Source organism: Pholcus phalangioides, unplaced genomic scaffold, assembly GCF_987345545.1.
Source record: "Pholcus phalangioides strain wild (caught in Gottingen) unplaced genomic scaffold, Ppha-v1.0 ptg000011l_1, whole genome shotgun sequence".
Taxonomy (NCBI): Eukaryota; Metazoa; Arthropoda; class Arachnida; order Araneae; family Pholcidae; genus Pholcus; species Pholcus phalangioides.
The window spans coordinates 43,744,300-43,767,617 of record NW_028301604.1 but is presented as its reverse complement, the minus strand read 5'-3'; the positions used below and the strand labels follow the sequence as shown (position 1 = coordinate 43,767,617).

At 38.3% G+C, this 23,318-nt stretch overlaps 1 protein-coding gene across 3 annotated transcripts in view; it reads left to right on the top strand.

The window, feature by feature from the left end:
• Positions 1–23,318, top strand: part of LOC149080456 (uncharacterized) — a 1,573,269-nt gene that overhangs the window by 1,181,611 nt on the left and 368,340 nt on the right. For all 3 annotated transcript variants that reach the window (XM_089239569.1, XM_089239571.1, XM_089239572.1), the window contains one exon: positions 467–574. In XM_089239569.1, the coding sequence (XP_089095695.1) occupies positions 467–574 (108 nt within the window). The remainder of the gene's footprint in view (positions 1–466; positions 575–23,318) is intronic.

Below are 23,318 nucleotides of genomic sequence, written 5' to 3'. Positions count from 1 at the left end.
ACTAAATGGCCGATCAAACCTACTATATTTTTTTATTGATAACTTCGTCAATTATGTTCTAATTTGATTGAAATTTTCATATAACGCACAAAAAAAATCGCACAAAAAAAGACCTCACAAAAACAGGTTTGAGTGTATAAGGATTATTCGAGATGAACGAGGGAGTTTCTTTGATCAGATCTGGTGTAGTATGACATCACGATCACGTGAAAGAGAACGGGAATGTCGCGCAGATTATCTTCGCAGTGAATCTTCCTGGTAAATAATTTAGAGCAGTGGATGAAAGTATTTGCACATATCCCCCCCCCCCCTTGAGGATAATTGCGAGCTAAATAATTCACGAGATATGTGAGTGGGTGCGATGATAGTACTCACTGTAAATCGAAAAGGAAGGCCATACAAAACTCGTAAGCAATGATAATATGCATTTACTGAAGAGTATCTCAAAATGTGTTATATTTTTCAGGGTGAACGTGGTCAGGATGGTAAAAGTGGAACAGATGGCCAAACAGGCCTAGTAGGAACTTCTGGTCCTCCTGGATTACCCGGGTTACAAGGAGAAGTTGGCTTATCCGTATGTATTTATTTTAATTTATTGAAGGGGGGGGGGAAAAACTTCTCTTGCCGGGAAGTGAATTTTCAAATCCGTCAGAAAAAAAGTGAAACAGAACTGACTTATGTTTTCCTTTTTCTTAAAAATCAGGGGAAGGGGGTCTATTACGCTGTAGCGGTTATACAACGAAATCGTTACTGACGTTACGCGCTTAACGCAAATTCTCAACGACCCGTCTAACGCAAACCTCAACGAACATCGTTAAAAACTTGATGTTTTCTCACCACCCGTCGGCTTGTCGTTATCAATTTTACGAAAAACTGTCTGGGCCGATGCTAGCTTTAAATATCGAAGGGATGGACCAATCAGATAATTTTCTCTGTTGCTGATAATCAGAATGACTTAGGCTATGCACGCACATAAAACTCGCACAGGGAAATTTTCTAAATAATGTTATACTGTAAAGGAATTAGCAAAGTTAAATAATAGTATCGTTCGAGGGATAATGGTATGAGAGGATGAACTTTGAAATTATATATTTCAAAGCCATACCAGCCAGGTGTTATCCAGGTGGTAGAAGTTAAGAGTCCCAAAGAATATGGATCATGAAAGAAACCTATAAATTTGGCGCGCAGCACGTAAGGAATACAGGATCAAAGAAGTAGTATAAAAAGGAGCGATAAACAGATCTATAAATATGGGGACTGAAATGAATCGTATAAAGGGTGCAGGACATTATGAAAGAAATCGGTATAAGTTGTATAAGAAGAATATGGTAATAAAATTCAGCGGCCGCGCTCATATTTTAATGATATTTGCAGCTGGTCAGAATTTTGTATACACGTAAAAGCGTGAGAAAGTCCGGGGTCAGAACAGATGGTGTAGGGGAAAGGGGACTTGTGAATTCCGGTAATAGTGTTCCCACAAGAACGTCAACCGGACCAAAGGGATAGCAGTAGCCAATGAAACGCACGGCCATAGGAAAATTTTATCCAATAATGTAAAGTGAAGAGAAGTTTGGTAAAGAAAACTTAGGAAAGAAAATCGGAATTAGAGCGAATGAGATGAAGATTATTGAATATAGGTAGTAGGCGGATAGCCAAGGGAAAAAAAATGGCGTTTGAGAAGAGAAAAAAAGGAAGGAAGAGAGAGACGTAGATACATGGGCGTGGGGGGGGGCATTGTCCCCAGCGTCAAAGGTGAAATTGACTGATCTAATGTATATATGCATATGTGAATTGACATCATCATCATCGTGCCCCCCCAGAAATAATGACCGTGCCCCCCCCCCCCCAGACTTCCAAGTCAATTCCGCCTATGCGTAGATATAGAGAGAAGAGTGAGTCGAGAAGTTGGTAAAAAAAACTTCGACAAGGGGGTACGCCACAAAGTCCGAGAATGGATGTTTTCCGTGTGATTGGAGAGATGATGATCTTCACCGGAATTGGGGTAAGTCACACTTCCAACTTTACGAACCATTGTTAAATGGTTATCACTCTCCATCTAAATTAAATATATAATGCACAATCTTAGCTTCTAATTGTACATTGTATATTAATGTCAGTATTCATAGTAGCCTAATAATTAAAGATTAATTAGCTGTTTTATCTTTGTCTCCTTGAACGTGTCATTCACACGGGCCTGTAGTTATTGACATTCGTATGCAGCGCAAACGTACATTAGGGAGCGAAAATGTTGTATTATCATAAATTGAAACGATCACGGCATTGGGAAGATTACAACAGAGGGATGATAGATTTGATTGTCGCAGTTATTCAACCAAGACTTTTTGGGTGAATGAGAATAACCCCTGTAACAATAATTGAACCCTTTAACAATTATGTTTAAACAATAAGGGGTCATTCAAGTATTACGTCAGCATCGAGATGGGGGGTAGGGGGGTTTCGGATTTGCTGACTTTTGATGACAAGGGGGGGGGGGAGTTTTGAAGGTTGATTACGACATCAACCACCCCTTTTTGAAGATATAAAATATTCTAAGCTGCTGACGAAATTTCGCTGACAGGGGGGGGGGGGAAGGGGGTCAGTGTTTTGCTGACTTTTGCTGACAAGGGGAGGGGGTCAAAAATGGCTGAAAATATGCTTACGTAATACTTGAATGGCCCCTAATGCTCAATTAATTTTCAAAACGACTGGCAAAAATTTCATCAAAATTCTCATATTTTTACATATTTGTTTACTGTCTTCATATTAAGATAAAATCAAGAACAAGTAACTTTTTATTCATGTCATTAATTAGAAAATTGGTTTAAAGCTTGTTTCACACAACATAAAAAGGAAGTGCCACCAAATTTAGATTGTTTTTGACATTTCTTTTAAATCGGTGTAGATACTCCGACCAGAAAATGCACTCAAGGATTGAAAAAATTTATTTGTTGATCAATAAAATTTATTTAGACTTTTTGTACTGTACTTAGTGCGCAGAGTATACAGTGTACTGTGTGTGTGTGTGTGTAGGGGGGGGGAGTGTTTACTGCATTACATTTCTGTGTACTGCACAGAAAGTAGCAATACATCATTAACACTATCAGTGATAAAAATTATGTGATACAAAATGTTGATGTTATGAAACGAATCTAGAGGAAAAAAACAATCTGGAGACGAGTTTAAAAATATGTTGTCGTCAATTATGAATGAGAAAAAATATTGTAGTGATTTCAAAATGTCTTGAAAATATATCGCGACAGAGAAATTTACCAATAAAATAATATCCTTATATTGAGATGAGAGAGTGTAACATTAGAATAAAGGCATTTCCGAGCGATGACGATGACGAAGATCGCTAGTAACGCTGTGCGAAAAATCAACCTTCAACGATGGTGACGTAAACCTATCCCACGATGCACCGCAAACCTCAAACACGTTTGAAACGCGGTTTTAAAGACATCAGAGTAATAAACCCCGAGGAGGTATATCACCTTCTGATTCTTAATAACCAATCATCCTTACGTAAGAATCGATTCGTAAGAAGCGCTTTATGAATCGAGCTCCGAACGCAACCCCGATGTGATTGTTAAAGGCAATTTTTAAGGTCACGTGACGATGGACAGGCCGAAAAATTTCTCTTTTGGGGAATTTCGCCACTGACCAATCAGCGCTTCATACTTAATTATCCGACATGATTCGAATCAAAGATTCTTCCCACGTTCACGGGGATGGAGTAAATTGCCCCCCTTCTACAAAGAGGGGGTATGCAAGTTTGATAAATTTTGCTCACATACCGCGAATCTATTACATTTGCAGGTGATTATGCATAATCGTCAAACCATGGTTAATACGATAAATGAGTCATCGTTGTGTTTACATTATATATGTAAGTAAAGCTAACATTACAAGACTAACAATAATTTTTATAACATGCTTCATGTTTACTTAAATTAGTTTTTATGGCAAAATGGTACTGTACATGAATCACCTAGCTGATAAAATAAAGTAATAGTTAAATAAAAGATAATAGTGATCATGTAATACACATTAATATTAAAAATCGACATCTCTTCTGTAATGCTGGTTTTTTTTTTCCAATTTGTTTTTATTACGTGATCCGTCCAGGAAATTTGTTAGTGTTAGTAAACCGCCATGCCCGAACCGGGATTCGAACCCAGACATGCAAAGTGGAAAATAATTCCCTAACCACTCGAATACCACTCGGCGAATACATATTACATTGGCGAATATACATACATTTAAGTGTGTAGAAAAAACGCAGCAGTAATGATTTTTATATTTATGTGCAATTATATTTTGGAGGATTAGAGCTTCTCACATATTTTGTGTGAAAAATTCAATTTTCCCTCACTTTTTGAGCTAAGAAAAATTGTGAAATATACAAGTCCCCATAACATAAAAAAATTCAAGTATTTACGAACCACCGATCATGATATTTATGGATTGAAAATTGAGAATTATGCATAATCACTGGTAAATATGATAAATGTAGCAAAAATTTATCAAACTTTATCGAGATTATCTGATTATAACACTATTACCAACATATAGGGTAGGGGGACCGTAATATCGCCCATTTAAGTCATTATTTTAATTACAGGACTAATTCATGTGCAATTTGTGTAAAAATTGTTCTATTCTATCGTCTAGACTCTCATCTAAATATAAACTGAACTACCATTCTAGCAAATAATTTTAACACACCAAAAATAATTTTTTTTGCGACTTCTGAATTTTTCTATTAAAAAAAATTTTCCCAATATTGCCTACAACTAAAATGAGTTGAAATAAAGTTTAATTTATGTTATGATTGTACTTTATTTATTAAACGTGAAAATATAAACGTTTCTTTATTAACGTCAGATCCCCACGCTCTTTTTTGAAACTAACCCCTTTCACACGATATTTAGAATGTCTGAAATAAAAGCTTTGTACATCTCATTTCGGCTAGCACAAATCAGCTTCGTCATTCATTTTGAGCACGAATCAATTGACGTACGCGAATAAAACACTATACGGGGTACATATGTAACAGACAGGTCCGGTCTTAGACCTAGTGGCACCCGGTGCAAAAACGGTAGTCAGACCCCCCCCCCCCCCCTCAGGCGCCGATCCAGTGTGATGTGTTGAAAAGGCAATTTTCGCTAGTCATTACTGTTCCGTAAAATACGGGACAGATTCAGTCTACTATATCATCAGACTCTTGGTGTGGGGATCGTCCCCATCGCCAACCCCCTGGTTGGATATTAAGGGACGAAGAAGTCGGAAAAGCTGTTTTCCTAGAATGGGTTTACTGCTGTTTAACTTGTAAACACGCATAAAACCCAACTTGTTTGATTTAATTAAGAGATTTAAAAACATTACAGAAGCAAAACGTCACACATTTATGCAGGATACTCATCACAAAGGATCAAATACGTGTATAGTGCACGCATCACGTACGGGCTTTAAGTTGATAATAAAAGTGTTTAAATTAAAGTGATATTTCCGTATGATTTCTTTCATATTTATAAAACTCATGAACTTCATTTGAAATTATCCCTTTCAGACCCAGTACTAAGAAACAGAAGGGGCAGGCAAACACTAGCTAAAGCAACGGGCCCTGCAACTTGGGCAGGCCCGTAACTATTCTCAGGCAACTTGGGCGGTGTCCCGAGCCGAATGGGGGGAGGGGGATTGTAACTATTTTTACGAGAAATAGAAAAGTTTAGGTCCTTTGTTTCTTTGATTTACACGGGATAATTTTAGTTCTTTAATTAAGGCATTATCCGTTTTTTTTTAGGACATACATGCAATTTTTAATGAAGCATATATATATATATATATATATATATATATATTGTCAGTTTTTCCGTCATAGAACTTCCAATTCAAATAGTAATAAACAATTTCTACACGATTTCAAAAAATATTTATGAAGTTTAAAATTCATGTGGAATCAATTTGTTATTTTGAATTATGCTCATTAAACGGAAATTGCACGTGAAATGAAAACTACATGCGTTTAATTTTACAATTGTAGTATAAAAAGCAATACATCTTTTAATATACACTGAAGAGCCAAATAACTGGTACACTTGCCTAATATCGTGTAGGGCCCCCGCGAGCACGCAGAAGTGCCGCAACACGACGTGGCATGGACTCAACTAATGTCTGAAGTAGTGCTGGAGGTAATTGACACGATGGATCCTGCAGAGCTGTCCATAAATCCGTAGGAGTAAGAGGGAGTGGAGATCTCTTCTGAACAGCCCGATGCAAGGCATCCCAGATATGTTCAATAATGTTCATGTCTGGGGAATTAGGTGGCCAGTTTTTAAGTGTCTAAATTCAGAAGAGTGTTTCTGGAGCCACTTTGTAGCAATTCTGGACGTGTGGGGTGTCGCATTGTCCTGCTGAAATTGTCCAAGTCCGTCGGAATGCACAATGGACATGAATGGGTGCAGGTGATCAGACAGGATGCTTACGTACCTGTCGTCACCTGTCAGAGTCGTATCTAGACGTATCAGGGGTCCCATATCACCCCAACTGCACACGCCCCATACCATCACAGAGCCTCCACCAGCTTGAACAGTCCCCTGTTGACATGTAGGGTCCATGGATTCATGAGGTTGTCTCCATACCCGTACATGTCCATCAGCTCGAAGCAATTGGAACCGAGACTCGTCAGACCAGGCAACGTGTTTCCAGTCCTCAACAGTCCAATGTCGGTGTTGTTGGGCCCAGGCGAGGCGTAAAGCTTTGTGTCGTGCAGTCATCAAGGGTACACGAGTGGGCCTTCGGCTCCGAAAGCCCATATCGATGATGTTTCGTTGAATGGTTCGCACGCTGACACTTGTTGATGGCCCAGCATTGAAATCTGCAGCAATTTGCGGAAGGGTTGCACGTCTGTCACGTTTAATGATTCTCGTCAGTCGTCGTTGGTCCCGTTCTTGCATGATCTTTTTCCGGCCGCAGCGATGTCGTAGATTTAATTTTTTACCGGATTCCCGATATTCACGGTACACTCGTGAAATGGTCGTACGTGAAAATCCAAATTTCATCGCTACCTCGGAGATGCTATGTCCCATCTCTCGTGCGCCGACTATAACACCACGTTCAAACTCACTTAAATCTCGATAACCTGCCATTGTAGCAGCAGTAACTGATCTAACAACTATGCCAGACACTTGTTGTGTTATATAGGCGTTGCCGACCGCAGCGCCGTACTCTGATTGGTTCCATATCTCTTTATTTGCATACGCATGCCTGTACCAGTTCTTTTGGCTCTTCAGTTTATAACCACGTGCACTTACCTATGAAACCGAAGTTTATTTCCATTTTCTTTTAATTTTCCCCATCGTTTGGTGCAATTATAGCAGAATACGATATCACCATTTGTGTATGTGCAGATGAACAGCTATACTAATGAAATGATATGAAAACAACTGAAAAAAATACTCAACATGGATGTTTTCCCAAAGTTTAGATGTACAAACCGGCAATGTTTTTCCCGTCTCGCTCTGTCACTCTCACTTTTGTATTCCTCCGCGTCGGCTTGCGCACGTCTTTATTATTGTATGGGGAGACATCACTCCAGTCAGAGCCGGACTTGAGGCGGGTACACACTACTATGACGTGACGTGTAACCACGTGACGTCAGATGGCGCGAAGTCATATCAAACATTATACGGCGTGCACACTGGTGTGATGCATTAAGACCGAAACACACTACGTTGTCGAATTTGTTAAATCTTATTCGTGGAAATTCTGTGACGTGGAATTTCCACGTCACAGAAATTCCACGATTCTGAATTCACAACGTCTCTGACATGACGTGCAACTTTATTGCGCTAAGCGTTTGTGCTTTCCAAGAGTGGCCCATCTCATCTGTCCACTGCATTCTTCGATCTGTGCTGTTCGACCGAGAATCGTAGTTTGGACGCCATTTTGTACCCTTAAAAAAAGGGGAAACAGAGAAATTTTAAACACACACTCAAAGACGAATTTTATCCATTTCTTTGGTGCTGGGGAGTAAGCTGATTTCCGTCGTTGTTTTGGTCGATTTAATGATATTTATTGGTCGTTATATTGCAGCGTTTCCCAACCTTTTTTATATCACCAATAATGTTGAAGGTCAATTTCGAGATGCAAGCCTCCAATAAAATTCAAAATCAAAGATGCTGGAAGCTGGGGACTGTAGCTATATCAGACCTCCGCAAATAAATTTTATGAGGAGGCTTGAGCCCCTCTTTCCCCCCAATAATTAATTATTGTACAATGCAATGCACCATTTTGCCACTTTCGCGTATGGGGTTGATATATACAGGACGAAAAATGATTTTCATCTCCCCTCAATGAGGGGACATGTCGGCACCTCTGTCTAAAATATATTGTTTTTGATAATTTGCATATAAAAATAGTTGGGAAATTTTATAAATATGAAAAAAAATTCCAAATGAGAGTTATGTCTGGTGAATATAGTCGGACCCCGATATAATAACAAATTTGACGATCGTATCCCGACGTAATGATAACAAATTTTACGATCGTGCGCCGATATAATGATAATAAGTTTTAATATCGTACTCCGATACAATGATACAACAAATGTATGAATTTTTATGTATATCATATAGTACGTTTTATCATGTTTACCAACGACGCGACGCATGGTTATTATGCATAATAACCAGTAAAAGCTACAGTTTTAGTATATAAATTTACTAATCACGCTTGGGTACTATACATAATCACCGGTAAAAGTGATAAATTTAGGGCAATTTATCAAACTCACCAAGACGATTAGTAAGCCCATAATAACCAGCTATTAAGTATAATAACCGCATATATAAAATTAACCGTAACATATATGTTTATTTATCTCATTCAGATATACTTGTTTAATTTTACAATTTCAAAGACTAAATAAATAATTTTTTACTGACCTGTGAATATCGGAGAAAAGAAGGTTTTCTGATCGAATGACAATTTCACGATTTGACTGAACGTGTTCGATCAGTTGCTCTTCCATTATCAACACACGAGCAAAAAACAAATTAAATGAAAACACGAAAAAAATTTAAATAAATCAAATCGCGAACAAAAAACAAAATTGACCAAACATGAACGAAGCAAAAAGAACGAGGAAAACAAATATGGCGTCTTCACATGCCATCACACGACTGACAAAAATCTGAACGATTTGATTTTTTTTGTGACACGTAATAAGGCGTGTTACGTCGGATTTCGTAATCCGACACATTCACACGTTGCGTCAGCACACTGTGAACGTACCTACAGAAGGCTCATAGGTGGAATTTATATCGCACGCATTTCTACGTGGTACCCACGTCACGTCAGAGTAGTGTGCACTGATTTTTGCGTGTTATGTCAGATTACATCATCACAGACTTTACCAAGTCACGTCAGCACAGTTTGAACGTACCTACAGAAAACTCATTGGTGGAACTTTGTATCACGCGCATTAGCGTGTGGTAACACGCCACGTCAGTGTAGTGTGTATCCGCCTTTAGGCAGGTGCGAAAGGTGCGGTCGCACCGGGCCGCTAAAAAAAAGGGGGCCGCAAAAAAAATTAAATCGTTTTTTGCCTCGGTAAATAAATAGTAATTTGTTTTATAATTTAATTTTTTCCCGTAAAATGCTAATTTTGGTTGAAAAAAAAAACTGATTTCCGTTCCCATATTGTTCAGAAAACCGAGGGAATAGCTTAAGGCAAAAAGTAGGGTCTTTTTCTCAGGAGGACGATTTTTATGACCATGTTAGAGGAAATGGAAACGTGTAGGCAGGGCGGTATCCCCATTCCATTCAACAAAATAAGCGGGTACTTAAAGGCGGGGAAATGACTACGGCGCGGTTGCAGGCGGTTGAGGTTGGGGAGGAAGGCATCATCTATAATTTTCTTCTGTCAACGTACAGATACAACTGCAACCGCTGAGGGCGGTTTTTTCAACCGAGAAAATCCACATTTTTTTTGACGATTGGGGTAACCGGAAGGCTGCCATCATCTATTGGAAAGGTTTGAACACCCTGATGATGGTTCGGCTGGACCTGCGGTTGCTGTCTTCCATTGTCTATTAAGTGGTTTGACAGGGAGGGTGATGGTATTTCGGATGTACTGGACAAAGGAATTACTCTTCTTCTCAGGTTGCCATAAACATGAGGGGAAAAGACAAATTCGAGGAACGAAATGGAGAAGTTCTATTCGACAGAAGCTAATTCTTTGTTTGGCGCTTTTGCACTTTGATAACAATAAAATATTAAATTTTTCTAACTAATAAAATTAGTTTGTATAAATTATATTCGTATAAATAATAATCGTATTAATAATCGTATAAATCAAGTTTGTATAAATTAATAAAATTTGTTTGCTTTCCTGCAAAAGCTTCTAACCTCTTATATGGGCAACCTGTGCCCAAAAACCGTATTAGAAAGTTGTTGCCCTGTCTCTTCCGATTCCAACGAAGAAATTTCCACGTTTTTAAGTGCAATATTCGCAGAGATAACTGAATTATAAAAACGTTAGTTTTTGCTGCTTTTTTTCCCCCTCAACTTTCCTCCGAATTTTGAATTCAAATATCCCAGTAAATACTTAGAAAGAAGGAAATTCTTATTACTTAAACTGCTTTTGTTCCTTCCATTTTTGTTCTTTTTCCTATGCTACTTTTATATCTAAAGCTACATAATAAAAAATATAATAATACAAAGATTATGTAAAAAATTCTTTGAAAAGTTTAGTATTTAAAATTTTAGAATAATACATATTCTATAGATTTCCTCCTGTTATATCGAAATCAATTTTTGTGGAAATATTTTACATGATATTCAAAAATGAGACACCTTTAAAATCAGTGATCAAAAATGCATCATGAAACTTCATGGTTTCCAAAACTTGTATGTTCATCAGTTTCCAGGCAATTTTCTAAAATTTCAATTCTACAGGTCTGAATAATCAAATTTATTATATTAAATTGATTCTAAATGCGAATTAACATGGGATTTACTGAGTTGTAATTATTTTTTATATTAGAATTAAAAACGAAATGAGCAATAACTAATATATATTTTATTGTGGTCTTTTGTTTCTATATTTCACTGAGTATATTTTTTTATTGCGGTACGTGTAGCACACAGTACCGTATTTCTAGGAATAATCACCACATGAACGTAAGCGTCGCTGTATCGGACAAAAAAGAAACATCAATTATATGAATGACATTTTGTTTATGAACTTAACATAAGGCCCGCATCCAACGCACATTTCCGATATAAAATTTATTAAATGGTTATTTTTAATTTCGGAAATGCTTGCTAAATGCTCAGTAATGCTTGTCAAAATGCTTGTCAATTTTAAAAGTGCTACTCGGTTAATTGACAGTTAATAACATGTGATGCAGTAGACAGTGGTGGATTGAAGTCAGTCGAGGCCCCGGGAGCAAAATAAAATATTGGGCCCCAATACAAAAGAATTTGAAGTTTGTGCTTTTCGGGGCCCTTTACAAGTCAGGGCCTCGGGCGCACTTACGCCCGCCCTTAAACCCGCCTCTGGCAGTAGGTCAATCTCTGGGAAATTGTGTTTTTTGAAACGACAATGGACATACGCGTCGCATGTCTCTCAGTGTAAGCACCACCAGTCTCTAAAATCACGTTTTTCAAAACGTAGACAACGCGATGCTCGTTTCATGAAATAAGGAGATTAATATAATATAACAATTAAAATACTGTGTATATGTAAAAGGAACCATGCCCATTTTTGTGAATATTGAGATAACGCTATTAATTTGCTATATTTTCATTACACTATACACATAGGTATAGAACATCAAGTCCTATTTCAATAAATAAGAGATATTCTCTCTCACTTTAAAAACACTAAACTTCTCTCTTGTAAAATTTTCCTCTTGGCACATGGTACCAATTATCTCCGATATACAAAAATAGTTCAAACTGCAAATGTAAAATGTAAACTGTTCACCTGTCGTGTTTGTTACTCATCTGAAAAGCAAGATAGGACAATAAAAAGATTGCAAAGAAAGCGCAATTTAATTGTTGTCCCTGTATTAAGACCAAGATGTGAGTCAACTTCATGTAGTTTTGCAACCAAAATGAAACTAAAATACAATAAATATTCCTTTTTTACTTTAATTTCTTAAATGAGCACTATCTCAATTTTTTTTCAATTTATCGATGTACCGTATAAAAAGATATGAGTCTTACACCCTGAATGAATACAAGTATTGCAGAGGATATCAAATTACTTAAGATTGAACTGTAACGATTCTTCATAAATTATCATTAAAGAAAACTCATACATATTGTATGACCTTATGAAAAATGAGTAGCTATATTTGATATTCACTTTGTTTTCGCCAGGAAAGTGTAAAATGAAAAGGAGCTTTTTCCGTTTTGATGGTAATCCCAGGGCCGTCATTTCAACTTTTTCTAGCCGACTGACGGTTTGAGGGTGTTGAGAAAACCTACTTGAAAAAGGTTCAGGTAATTGTCACAAAACCTCTTCGAAAAAAATCCAACAATTTTTCCTTCCCCCCGTACAAACAGCGGGATATCGGATTTAGTGTTGTATGGTTTAAAATTTTTGTTCCGCCCACTGTTGAATGCTTCTTTGTAGGAGAGGAAAAGAAAAGGTGTGTTCTCTCGTAAAAGGATTCAAACTAAGTACAATACTTGGCTTTTTGTGGGCTCGTCTTTTTTCCCATTACTCTGCGAACGCATTTTTTACTTTTCAAGTAAAGATCTGGGCAAAATGGAAGTGATTACACGAGCGCTGATTTGAACAACTACCAAATTATTTTACACAAAAATTTCAATAAACTTACCGTATTCCCACGCATTGGCCGGCATGCCGTAAAACACGAGGGGCACCAGCTTTTTGTATGTTGTGGTCTTGGCCACTTTCGGCATGCCGGAAAAAGTGAGGTTATAATAGGATCACAGCATGCATTCAGTTGAATCAGTGGATTTTCCGAATAAAGTTGATATATATGTGTATATTTTTCTAAATCCCACTTCCTCATTTTCAAAAAAATCAGTTTTCTTTAAATATTAATTTGTCTCGTTCTTCCTCAGGAATAAATTGAATCTATGCATTATCTTGTGTTCATAAAACTTTGAAAAGAAAGTATTTTACTTACATAGTTCCTGAATTTTATAACTCTATGCCATCTGATATGAATTCAACTGTCAGCCTTCATTCATACACAGGGCCGCAACTATGGGGAGCAGACGGTTCTCGTACCCCGGACGCTGAACCCGAGGGGGTACAAATTTCATTCTGAAACCTCTCCTTTACCATGCATCTAGTTGCAGCCCTGTTCATACACATGTATAGAAGACTAATCAAATTTTACCTTCTTTCAATTACAGTACCGACATTGAACAATATTTCTGATTCTCTATGAAATGTTTCATTTCCTTCTTCCTCCCATTCAGTTATTCATTCTAATATTAAATATTCAACTGTTTGTTTTCAGTAACATCCAGTAAGAGCCAACATTGTTGGCTCCGTGGATATGTATAAACTATTTTCCTAATAAGAAATTAATAAAAAATAAAGATATTCAATAATTTTCCAGAATCCGTGAATCGAATTTATTGGCATTCCGGAAAATACGGATATTTTCAGCATGCTGGTCTGCATCACTGTTTCCCAACATGCCAGCTAATGTGGGGGAGTACGGTAATTATTTTACTAAGAAATTAGTTTGTCTCACTAATTGAATTCAATTGCTGTGGCCCGTTTTACATCCAGGAGCTGAACTGTTTTTGTTCGTTAAATTTCTTCCTAAAAACATTATTGTGCAAATAAATGTTATGTGGTTGTAATGTAATGTAATAGGTTGTTTGACCTCAAGACCTGAAAGACCTTTCTATTATGTGGACAATGGTGCTATTGGAAGAGCCGTAGCCAGAAATTTCTTGTGGGTTGGAGGGAAGGGAACTGACAGTGCAGTACTTAGTCAAGATTCCACAATATATTAGTAAAATTCTGGCATTTAGGGCGATGACTGGCAGTGGGGGTGGAGCCAGAGGGTGCAGTGAGTGCTCGAGTACCTACAGTATTCTGTACCACTGATCTGAGCACCCCCAAAATTCATTCAGGGATCAATAGTTTCCATGTAAAGCTCAAGTCAAGCACCCACGGTTTCGTAACTCTTCCGACGTATCTAATGTCTGGGCCACCAGATCAATATCTTAGGTGGGAAAAAAAGAAGTCAGTCAACCATTTGGATGTTTCGTTTGTACACTGAGCACACATTTTATAAGAAGTGTGATAAATGACCAAAAGATACAATAAAAAAATTGTATTTTATTTTTAAATTTAAATATACTTTTTTTCCGTTCAATGTTGAGGCATTGTGCTTGATGAACACGTACAAGCTTATTCATGTCCTGTCACATAACTGTGAGGAATTGATAGATGAGCTGCACATTTTTTTTTTTTTTTGTACGGAATGCTTAATCATAAGCTGTGGCTCAGCTTTTACAGCACAATACTTTTTTACTGGATTTTCACCCGTGGCCACTTAGTATATTCTAGAGCTACTGTGTCGTCGCGTGGACATCATTCTGGGATCTCATCACGAGCATCCAGGTTTGTACCTCACTGGCGGCAGAGTGGTGGTCTACCGAAGTTCGTTTTCTGTGGTTTTTCCACTTAATGAACGGTTACAGCAGCGGTTCTCATCCTTTTTGGGCTCGCCCTTTCCAGTATATAATTTCTATGGCAGAGCCCTGTTTCACTCGAGGAGCACTTTTTGCATATAATTTTTATGGTAGAACCTTGTAGGCCTCTTATTTTTTATTTATCTGTCAAAGTTACTGATTTGTTTTATTTCCCTCGAGTCACCGCGGAGCCCCTGGGAAGTGTACACGGAGCACCGGTTTAGAATCGCTGAGTTACAGGTTTCTCCTGCTTGAAAGTTCGAATTCACTCATGACCGGTCAACAATGTGATAACATGCTTATATTTATTTCCACTTCCAACTGCTTTTTTTTTTAATTCTTACTATAACCGATTAAATTTTTTAAAAAAAGCCACACACGAGTGCCCTTGCATTATTTATTTTTTAGAGCATTGCTCAACGAAGCGATGAACAATGATATAAAAATGTATATATTTGTATAAGTACTGGTACTAGCTGAAAATTATCAACTGAGCAATGAAATGTTGCAGAGATTGAATACATGCGTGGATTTAGGTATTGCAAATAAGCCGCATTCTCGATATCACTGAACATTAGCATGGCATAGTTTGCAAAGCTAATAGAATTTCATACATGTTATGTACGTCTTACCACAAATGTGATGCGCATACGTTCCCATATGCTTTCTCTGTGTACGTTCGCCCAACTCTGGTTCACAAGTATGGGCTGATCCAGGCATAGTCCGGGGGGTATAATGTCTTCATGGGGCCTACATGATAAAATTCTGGCACACAATAATTTTCGAAAGTATGTAAATATGTAGGCTGTTACTTCCATCGAAATACTGAACCCCCTTCCCGAATATCACTTTGCACGCGGGAGGGGGTGGGTTGGCATCACTGCCCAGCGTAGGGAAGAGGGAAGCTCGCTGGACTCTAGAGACATGACAGTCTTGACAGACACTATGACAGTCTTTGTTTATAAAATTTTCGCTTTCACTATAAATTTTTTCAAAAAGAAAATAGTTTGTATACTTAGAAATGGTTTAGTCTGCTGGGTGAGGCTAGGGGCCCAGGCAAAGGCGGGGGCCAAGAAAGCAAGGAGTGAGAAGAAAACATGGTCCAAAGAGGGTTACAGGGGGTAGGATAAAGGAGTTAAAAACACTGGTATCAATTATGCTCTGCGTAAATAAACATGATACTGTATTTGGTTTTCTGATGTAGGGCTTTCCAATCACATCGGATAATTGAGGTTCTGCCGTATCGTACTTGAGTAGTGATAAAGAGGTAAAGATAAACAAATGAAAAATAAAATTAAAAAATTTCGCCTATACTGTAAAAAAATTAAAATCACTGGAAAGCCAGGATGTCACAATTCGGGGGGGGGGAGGGAATCCTGTTTATCTCTATCTTGCATTCAGTGTTTCGCAGTCAATGAGTTTTAATACAATGTAATTTTTTTTCATGCCAAAATAAAAGTGAATGCCAGTATATATCCTACAATCAAGCGATAAGAATTTCTATCATAACATAAAGACGTGCCTTTCAGGTGGGGCATTTTTTGCTGAAGAGCAGCCTTTTTTATACTTTCTGAAAATTCCTCTTCGTTTACAAAAGGATTAAGGCTTCTTTGAACTGACTATTCGAGAGCTCCTTGTCAAACGTCTATCTGCTAAGTTAATTGAAAACTGTCCCCTCCCGCCGAAGAGGCAGAAGCCATTTTGTCGTTTTCAACGCCCAGCGCTGTTGCGAGTACAATGGTCATTTTGTGGAGAAAGGAGAGGGGCGTATGCTAAGCCAGCTTAGTGATTCTTTATGGGGGGAAAGCAAGGCAGTATATTTACGGCCAGGACCATTTGGAAGTCGAAAAGTTCACACGTAAAAATACGGCCTGGACCGTTTGGAAGGCATAAACTTCACACGTACATATACGTGCAGGACCGTCAGTCGGCAAGGGGGTGGGCAAAACACATGTACTCAATGTATGCATATATATATATTTATATATATATATACATACCATTTTTAGTGTATTTTCAAAAGCCGGGGGCGTTCCCTGCCCCCCCCCCCAAATGATGGGCCTGAGTAATCCTGCGTTTGTAACCGAATGTAGTTTTGTAATACTGTATACAATTCATAAAAATGTGGGTTTTGCCATGCTCCACATTTGTCCCCACCTTTTTTTTTCAGGAAAACGTCACATGAGAAGAGCTGTTCTTAGGAGCATTAAACCGAATCGCATGACTCCGCCATTCTGTAGCATGATTTCTTTATATTCCAATTACTGACTGCAAACGGATGTTGTTCTGGATTGACCAGCTTCATCCCGTTCGGTTCCCAAACAAGTTTAAAAAAATCGTATTGTAATCGAATTCATTCATTCAATTCACAGATACTTAATACTGTTTCTATCCCCCACAGATGGTCAACCATAGCCCAAAGAAACTCACCAAAGCCCAGACCGGCGCTAATAAAAGCATCTTTGTTGCAGAATATTCTTTCTGGTTATGGTGGTCGTCGTTAAAAGCAGTAGAATGTTCTGTCTTTTTACTTTCAAAGAGAGCCGAAATTGAGCTATTGAAATGTTCTTTGTGGTCAGCTGGGACGTGTGCAGCAGCCTCCAGTAACGGAAAGAACCCTCTTTCTTTTTTTTCTTCCTGACCACTATACCAACACCATCCATAGATAGCCCTCCAAAGAAGATACCCCCCCCCCCTTCTTTAGGCCGGGACCTGACTACGGCGTGGTTGCAGGCGGTTGAGGTTGGGGGGGAAGGTATCATCTATAGTTTTATTCTGTCAACGCACAGATACAACTGCAACCGCTGAGGGCGGTTTTTTCAAACGAGAAAATCCACATTTTTTTGGACGGTTGGGGTAACCGGGAAGCTACCATCATGTATTGAAAAGGCTTGAACACCCTGATGACGGTTCGGCTGGACTCGCGGTTGCTGTCTTCCATTGTCTATTAAGTGGTTTGACAAGTATGGTGATGGGATTTCCGATGTACTGGACAAAGGAATTGCTCTTCTTCTCAGGCTGCCATAAAACCTGAGGGAAAAAACAAATTCGAGGAACTGAATGGTGAAGTTCCATTCGACGGAAACTAATTCTTTGTTTGGCGCTATTGCACTGATGACAATATAAAAAACCAATGAAGAAAAAATTAAATTTTTATGCCGCTGCCGCCGTGGTCCGACCTGCCGCTGTGGTGGTCGAGTGGTTATAGCGACGGACTCGCGATGCGAGGATCCGGGTTTGAACCCCCACAGTGGTGGTCGGCTGAAGTTGGTATTTCTGTGGTTCCCAACTTCAAGGCGCAAATGCGAGCCGATCTCCCCGTTAAAAAGTCTCGCCACAGAGAGCAACAGTCCTACAACGATAAATCATTCAATCATAACACTTCCCTCATAGTTAGAAAAAATGGTGGCAGATGGCAGCACTACACATAACAAGCATTACAGAGAAACAAAAAACTTCACGTCAGGTTTCACTACACGTACACGCACATTCCCGCATGTACCGATTCGTTGGGGGTTCCGCGGGGTGGGGGTGTAGCAGTAGTAGGTAGGGCCTCCAAAAAATAGCTCGGGTATCCATGATGTTCTTAAGTCAGCCACCTCGTTGGGCAATTTGCCTGTTGTGGCGTTGTATTTGTATTTGTATAACCAATGATTTATTTTTATTTTTATATTATTTATTTATTTACTTATTTTTTTTTGCTTTCCTACATGAGCATACGTAAAAACTCGGTTATAAGTAGCGCGATTACGCCGTTAAAACCGAGATATATATTTTAAAATACTTGAATGAAATGCATTGGATCTCGATTATAACGTTTTAGCAAAAAAACCAATTAGTATCTCATCCGGAAAAGTACAAATTGCCAGGAGGCCCAACCATTTCTAATAAATTCATAAAAAATTATCAAAAGTAAAAATAATTAGACATCTGAAGGAATAAATTTTTATATTTGCAAATTCCATATAAAACTTTTGAAACATTAAAAGCATAATTTTAAACGGAGAGGGGGGGGGGATATGTCCCTAAGAGCTGCATTGTGTGTGTTTTGCTTTCATTATTCTGTTTTTTTGGTATTTATTTTTGTATCGAAACATATAGACCAGCGGTTCTCAACCGGTGCTCCAGCCCTAAGGGCTCCATGTGAACACCCAGGGTCTCCGCGAAAATTAAAAAAACACTGTAAATTTGAAAAAAAAAATTAATATTTTTGAATAATATATAAAAATAAGTCAGTAACTTTGATGAATAAATGAAAAATAGGCCTACGGGGCTCCGCCATAGAAATTATGTACTGGGAAGGGCTCCGTCCCGTGGGTCAAAAAAGGTTGAGAACCGCTGATCTAGACAAAACGTTGTATGCGGGTAATATCGAAGAGTGCATTAAGACAATTTTCACACCTAACGTTCTTTTCAAGCAGTTTTTGATTTACATACCCTCACAAAGCCGCAACTAGGGAGAACGGGTCCACTGTACCGAGTGCTGAACTAGAGGGGGCGCCGAATTACCCCTTTAACCACTCCTTCTAACCTTTCCTTACACGGGGACGCCAAAAGCTTGCTAGCTCCAGTTAAAAATGTATCCAGCTGCGGCCCTGTATGTACCTTAAACCTTGCAACATACATACTGATGTACAGATGTACAGCACCACAACCACATGCGTGGTCAGCCGGGACAAGCACGCATTTTGGCGCTCCCTTTTAATATTGAGGGAGAGATGAAAGGATAACATTTGCGTATCCCTCTGGCTCGGAACTCGGAGAATCAGTCAGTGCCGTCTTAATGCATGGGCCTACCCGGGCATGGCCCGGGGGCCTCAAGAGAAGAGAGTCCTCACAAAAATGAGATCCGGTTGAAATTTTCTAGGATTTACCAGGTTGGGCCTCCAGAAAACCACTTGGCCCGGGGGCCCATGATAGTCTTTAGACGGCCTTGGTATCAGTCCCGCCTGCTTTTCCCTAGTTGCGGCCCTGGTGCCGTATGTACAGAGTGTTAAGCGGGCCTGGATAGCAAGTTCGGAGGGCGGCAAATTTTAGTAATTCGTTGTCAGGAACTTTAAATTATATCGTGAAAAATGCAGAGCAATTCGAATAGCCAGCACGTGGCAAAGCCATAAACCTGTGTGCAAACGGATTTAGTAAGAAGCATTTGAATGATTTTGTAAGAAGGACATTACATTCCCTTCGTGTCATCGCACCGTCTGGAGAAAATCATCTGATAACTGATCGGGAAAAATGGTAAACGAAGAAGTTTTTATGAAGTTTTTCGTTATTACGTTCTTTGTGTTCATCAGACGAATCCGCTAATGATCCATTGATGATGTTCTTAGTATAATTATACAGCGTTATATCATGATTGAATAAATTAAAAAAAATTAAATTAAAATAAAATATCATATGATGCAGTGGTTGTCAAATTTTTTTTTTGCCCAATGGCCCTTTGCACCATATTTGCTGCCCCCACCCTACCTTTCTCCAGGACCTGCTACCCTCATCCAAGAGCGAGACCCTTTCTCCTTATTGAATTGAATTTAGTCAAAGAGAAATTTATTGCACAAATATCTATTAAAAGAATGTTGGTCGCTGGAACTCCCCGGGACAGGTGCAAATCCAAAAGGAAGGGGGATCGATCCCTCGCTAACACCGAATTGTCTCGGAACATTACGTCTGTGTATAATATATGATGAGACGTTGCAATCATCAATTATTTTCATGAGGTTTTCTTTTTATCCCATTTTTGACTAACGTTGCGTTTGTGCGATGCTTTATTTAATATTTTTTTCAGATATTTTTCTTATAAATGTTTTCGTGAAATGAACTAAAAGGTCTAATGAGGGTTTTATCAGGGGTTTTTTTTAAATTTGTTTACAATGAAATTTGATTTTTTAGAGTTTTTGAAACATGAAATTCTCAAATTTCATTCCGATTTTCTATCTGAATTTTTTTCCTGATCATCAACAGAAATAATTTTTTTTGTCACATGGGGTTCCCAAAATTATAATTATCATGATTAATTTCCATTAATTAGAAATTTAGTTAATTGGAAATTTACTTTAATTACAAAGAAAAACGTGCTAAATTCATGTCCAATTTTTTGAAACATCAAAAATATGTTAATTGAATATTTAGTCATCATATATGAAAAAATTTTTCGATTTGGTCACGAATTGTAAGAGTGGTAAAAAATGGGTCAACTCTCTTTTGGATTGTCTTTCTTCAACTCCGAATTAATTTCAAACGGCAAATATTGTTACAGGAAATTAAATAATTTAATTACCTGAAAATTTTTGTTAGTATATACAGTAAAACCTCTCTTTTGCGGACACTGACAGGACTAAAATATTCGTCCGTGAAAGAGAGGTGACCGTTAATCAGGGGTTTGAAATACATACTTTTATATATTATACAACTGTAAATTATTATTTGGCCGTAAAAGAGGGGAGTGACCGCATCTGAGAGGTGTCCGTTAAGAGGGGATTTTACTGCAATGCAACTTATGAGCACGAATTTGCATGATAATCGTAGCCAACTGCAGCTTGGCGAAAATAATTTAGCCAATTCCGAGATGTCACGTGACATTAAAAAATAAAAAAAACCCGGTTGCCAACAGCAGTGTGTGTTCCACGCGAAATTCCACGGTTGCTGATAAGATCAACCGCACCAGCCGAACCGTAGTGTGCCGGTAGCCATAGGGCGTCAGGAGAAAAGCGGCACCAAAAAAAGACACAGAAGTTTTCTTTTACCTTACTGAGTGTTGTTTAGTCAATGTAGTTCAATTGGCGACAAGGGAAGAAAATGGACATATGTATTGCCTACTCTCTCTCTCACTCAAATACTGTCTGCAGATCAGACAATATGCGTTGAAAGGGGAAAAAAAAACTACGTCTGTAGAGCCAAACCCCATCACTCTTGGACGTGGCTAAAATACGACTGCCCTGGAGTGAAATATACATCAGTAGGCAAATTTGGGGGAAAAGTTAGTCAAAGTTTGCTAATTTGTATTGGAGAACACGCAAAAAAAAGGGGGGAATGGTTTACCAGATGTTTTTCTGGGCAGTAGTAATAGGCGTGGCACGCCTCCCTGGAAGCCTTTACGGAGGCGCGAGAACCTTCTCTAAACTGTGTCATCATCACCATCTGATTTCTGAATCACCCTTTCACACATATATATATATATATATATATGAGTACGTCACAACACCAGCACAATGTTACATTTTTATGGTGTCCAGACAGACTAGCATCAGAACACAAACATCAAACACAGAATAAAGCGTCTAGATGGCCAAAAGGGTCACAGAAGGATAGTTCACTGAACCTGTGTGTGCTGAAAACCTCCTTTAAGTAGTAAACAAAAGGTAGGAGCCGATAAATGGTTGTACACAAAGATGTGAAAAATTTTAGATATCGAAAAGGATGGTGTATGGATTAGGGGAGAAAGAAACGTCCACATACAGTCATTTCATTTTATCTAAGACATCGTTGAGTGTTCTCATACCAATTTGTGTAGTAAACGATAATCGTATCTCATCCTTTCTGCTTGTACTTCAACAAACTTAATTTCGGTAAGTGCTATCTCAGTTGCTACTCTATGGCAGTGTTTCTCAACCGAAGGGCCGCGGCCCAGTATCAGGCACCGACATCATTCATATCGGGCCACGACTGATTTCACCGTTCCAGTTTACTTCCCATTAGTCGTGTGTATGACTGAGCCTTTTACTTGGAAAATTAAATTGACTAGGCCGCGGGCTTTCAAAAGTTGAGAACTGCTGCTCTAAAGGAGTTTCTCTAATTTTGGGGGCATTTCGCGAATGTATAAAACGTTTACTCGGATATTCTTGAGGCCTAAAGTTTTCACGACCATCATCGATGGAAACAAGGACAGATATCAGAATTTAGATACAGTAGAATCTCGATTATCCAGGTGGTGGACTTTCCGGGAAGCGGATCAACCGAGTTACAAAATTTCCGAAACTACGGATAGCCGAGCATGAAATTATTGCTCAGATAACGTAATGTTGAGAATAATATTTTATTTGGTAATTAGAAGCAGCATTATTATTGAAGTTATGATTATATGTACACTATTCTAACTATTTTTACGTAAACAGCGGTCTTTAATAGAGAGAAACCGAAGATATCAGAAAAATAAATTGTTCTAAGGACAACATCTATGAAACCCAAGTTTTATGGCTTTACTGGCAGCCAAGACCTTCGACTTGTAGGGACCTTGGGTAAAGTGAGCATTTAGAGCCCCCCCCCCCCCGCCCAAATAGGTCAAAAGTATTTGTCTTCTAAAGGAATAAAGTAAATGCTATCTAAATTTAAGGTGGAAAATTATAAAGTCTCCAACAAATGCCATATTCGATGCAGAAATCAGGCCTGGTGCAAAACTACGTATTGCATACAAAGTAGTTTTTGTGTATTTTTGTTTTAATTTAAATGTGATTGTTTGTCTTGAAGAATATTAGAATACAATGAATATTTATTTTTATAATGTATGTAATGTTTTTATAATATATGTTATTTATGATGGCCAATGTTTGAAAAATAAATGTTAGACACCAGCCAAATTTCTTGAGATCCAAGCGTGGTTTTTGCTCAAGAAAAGTGGTTCG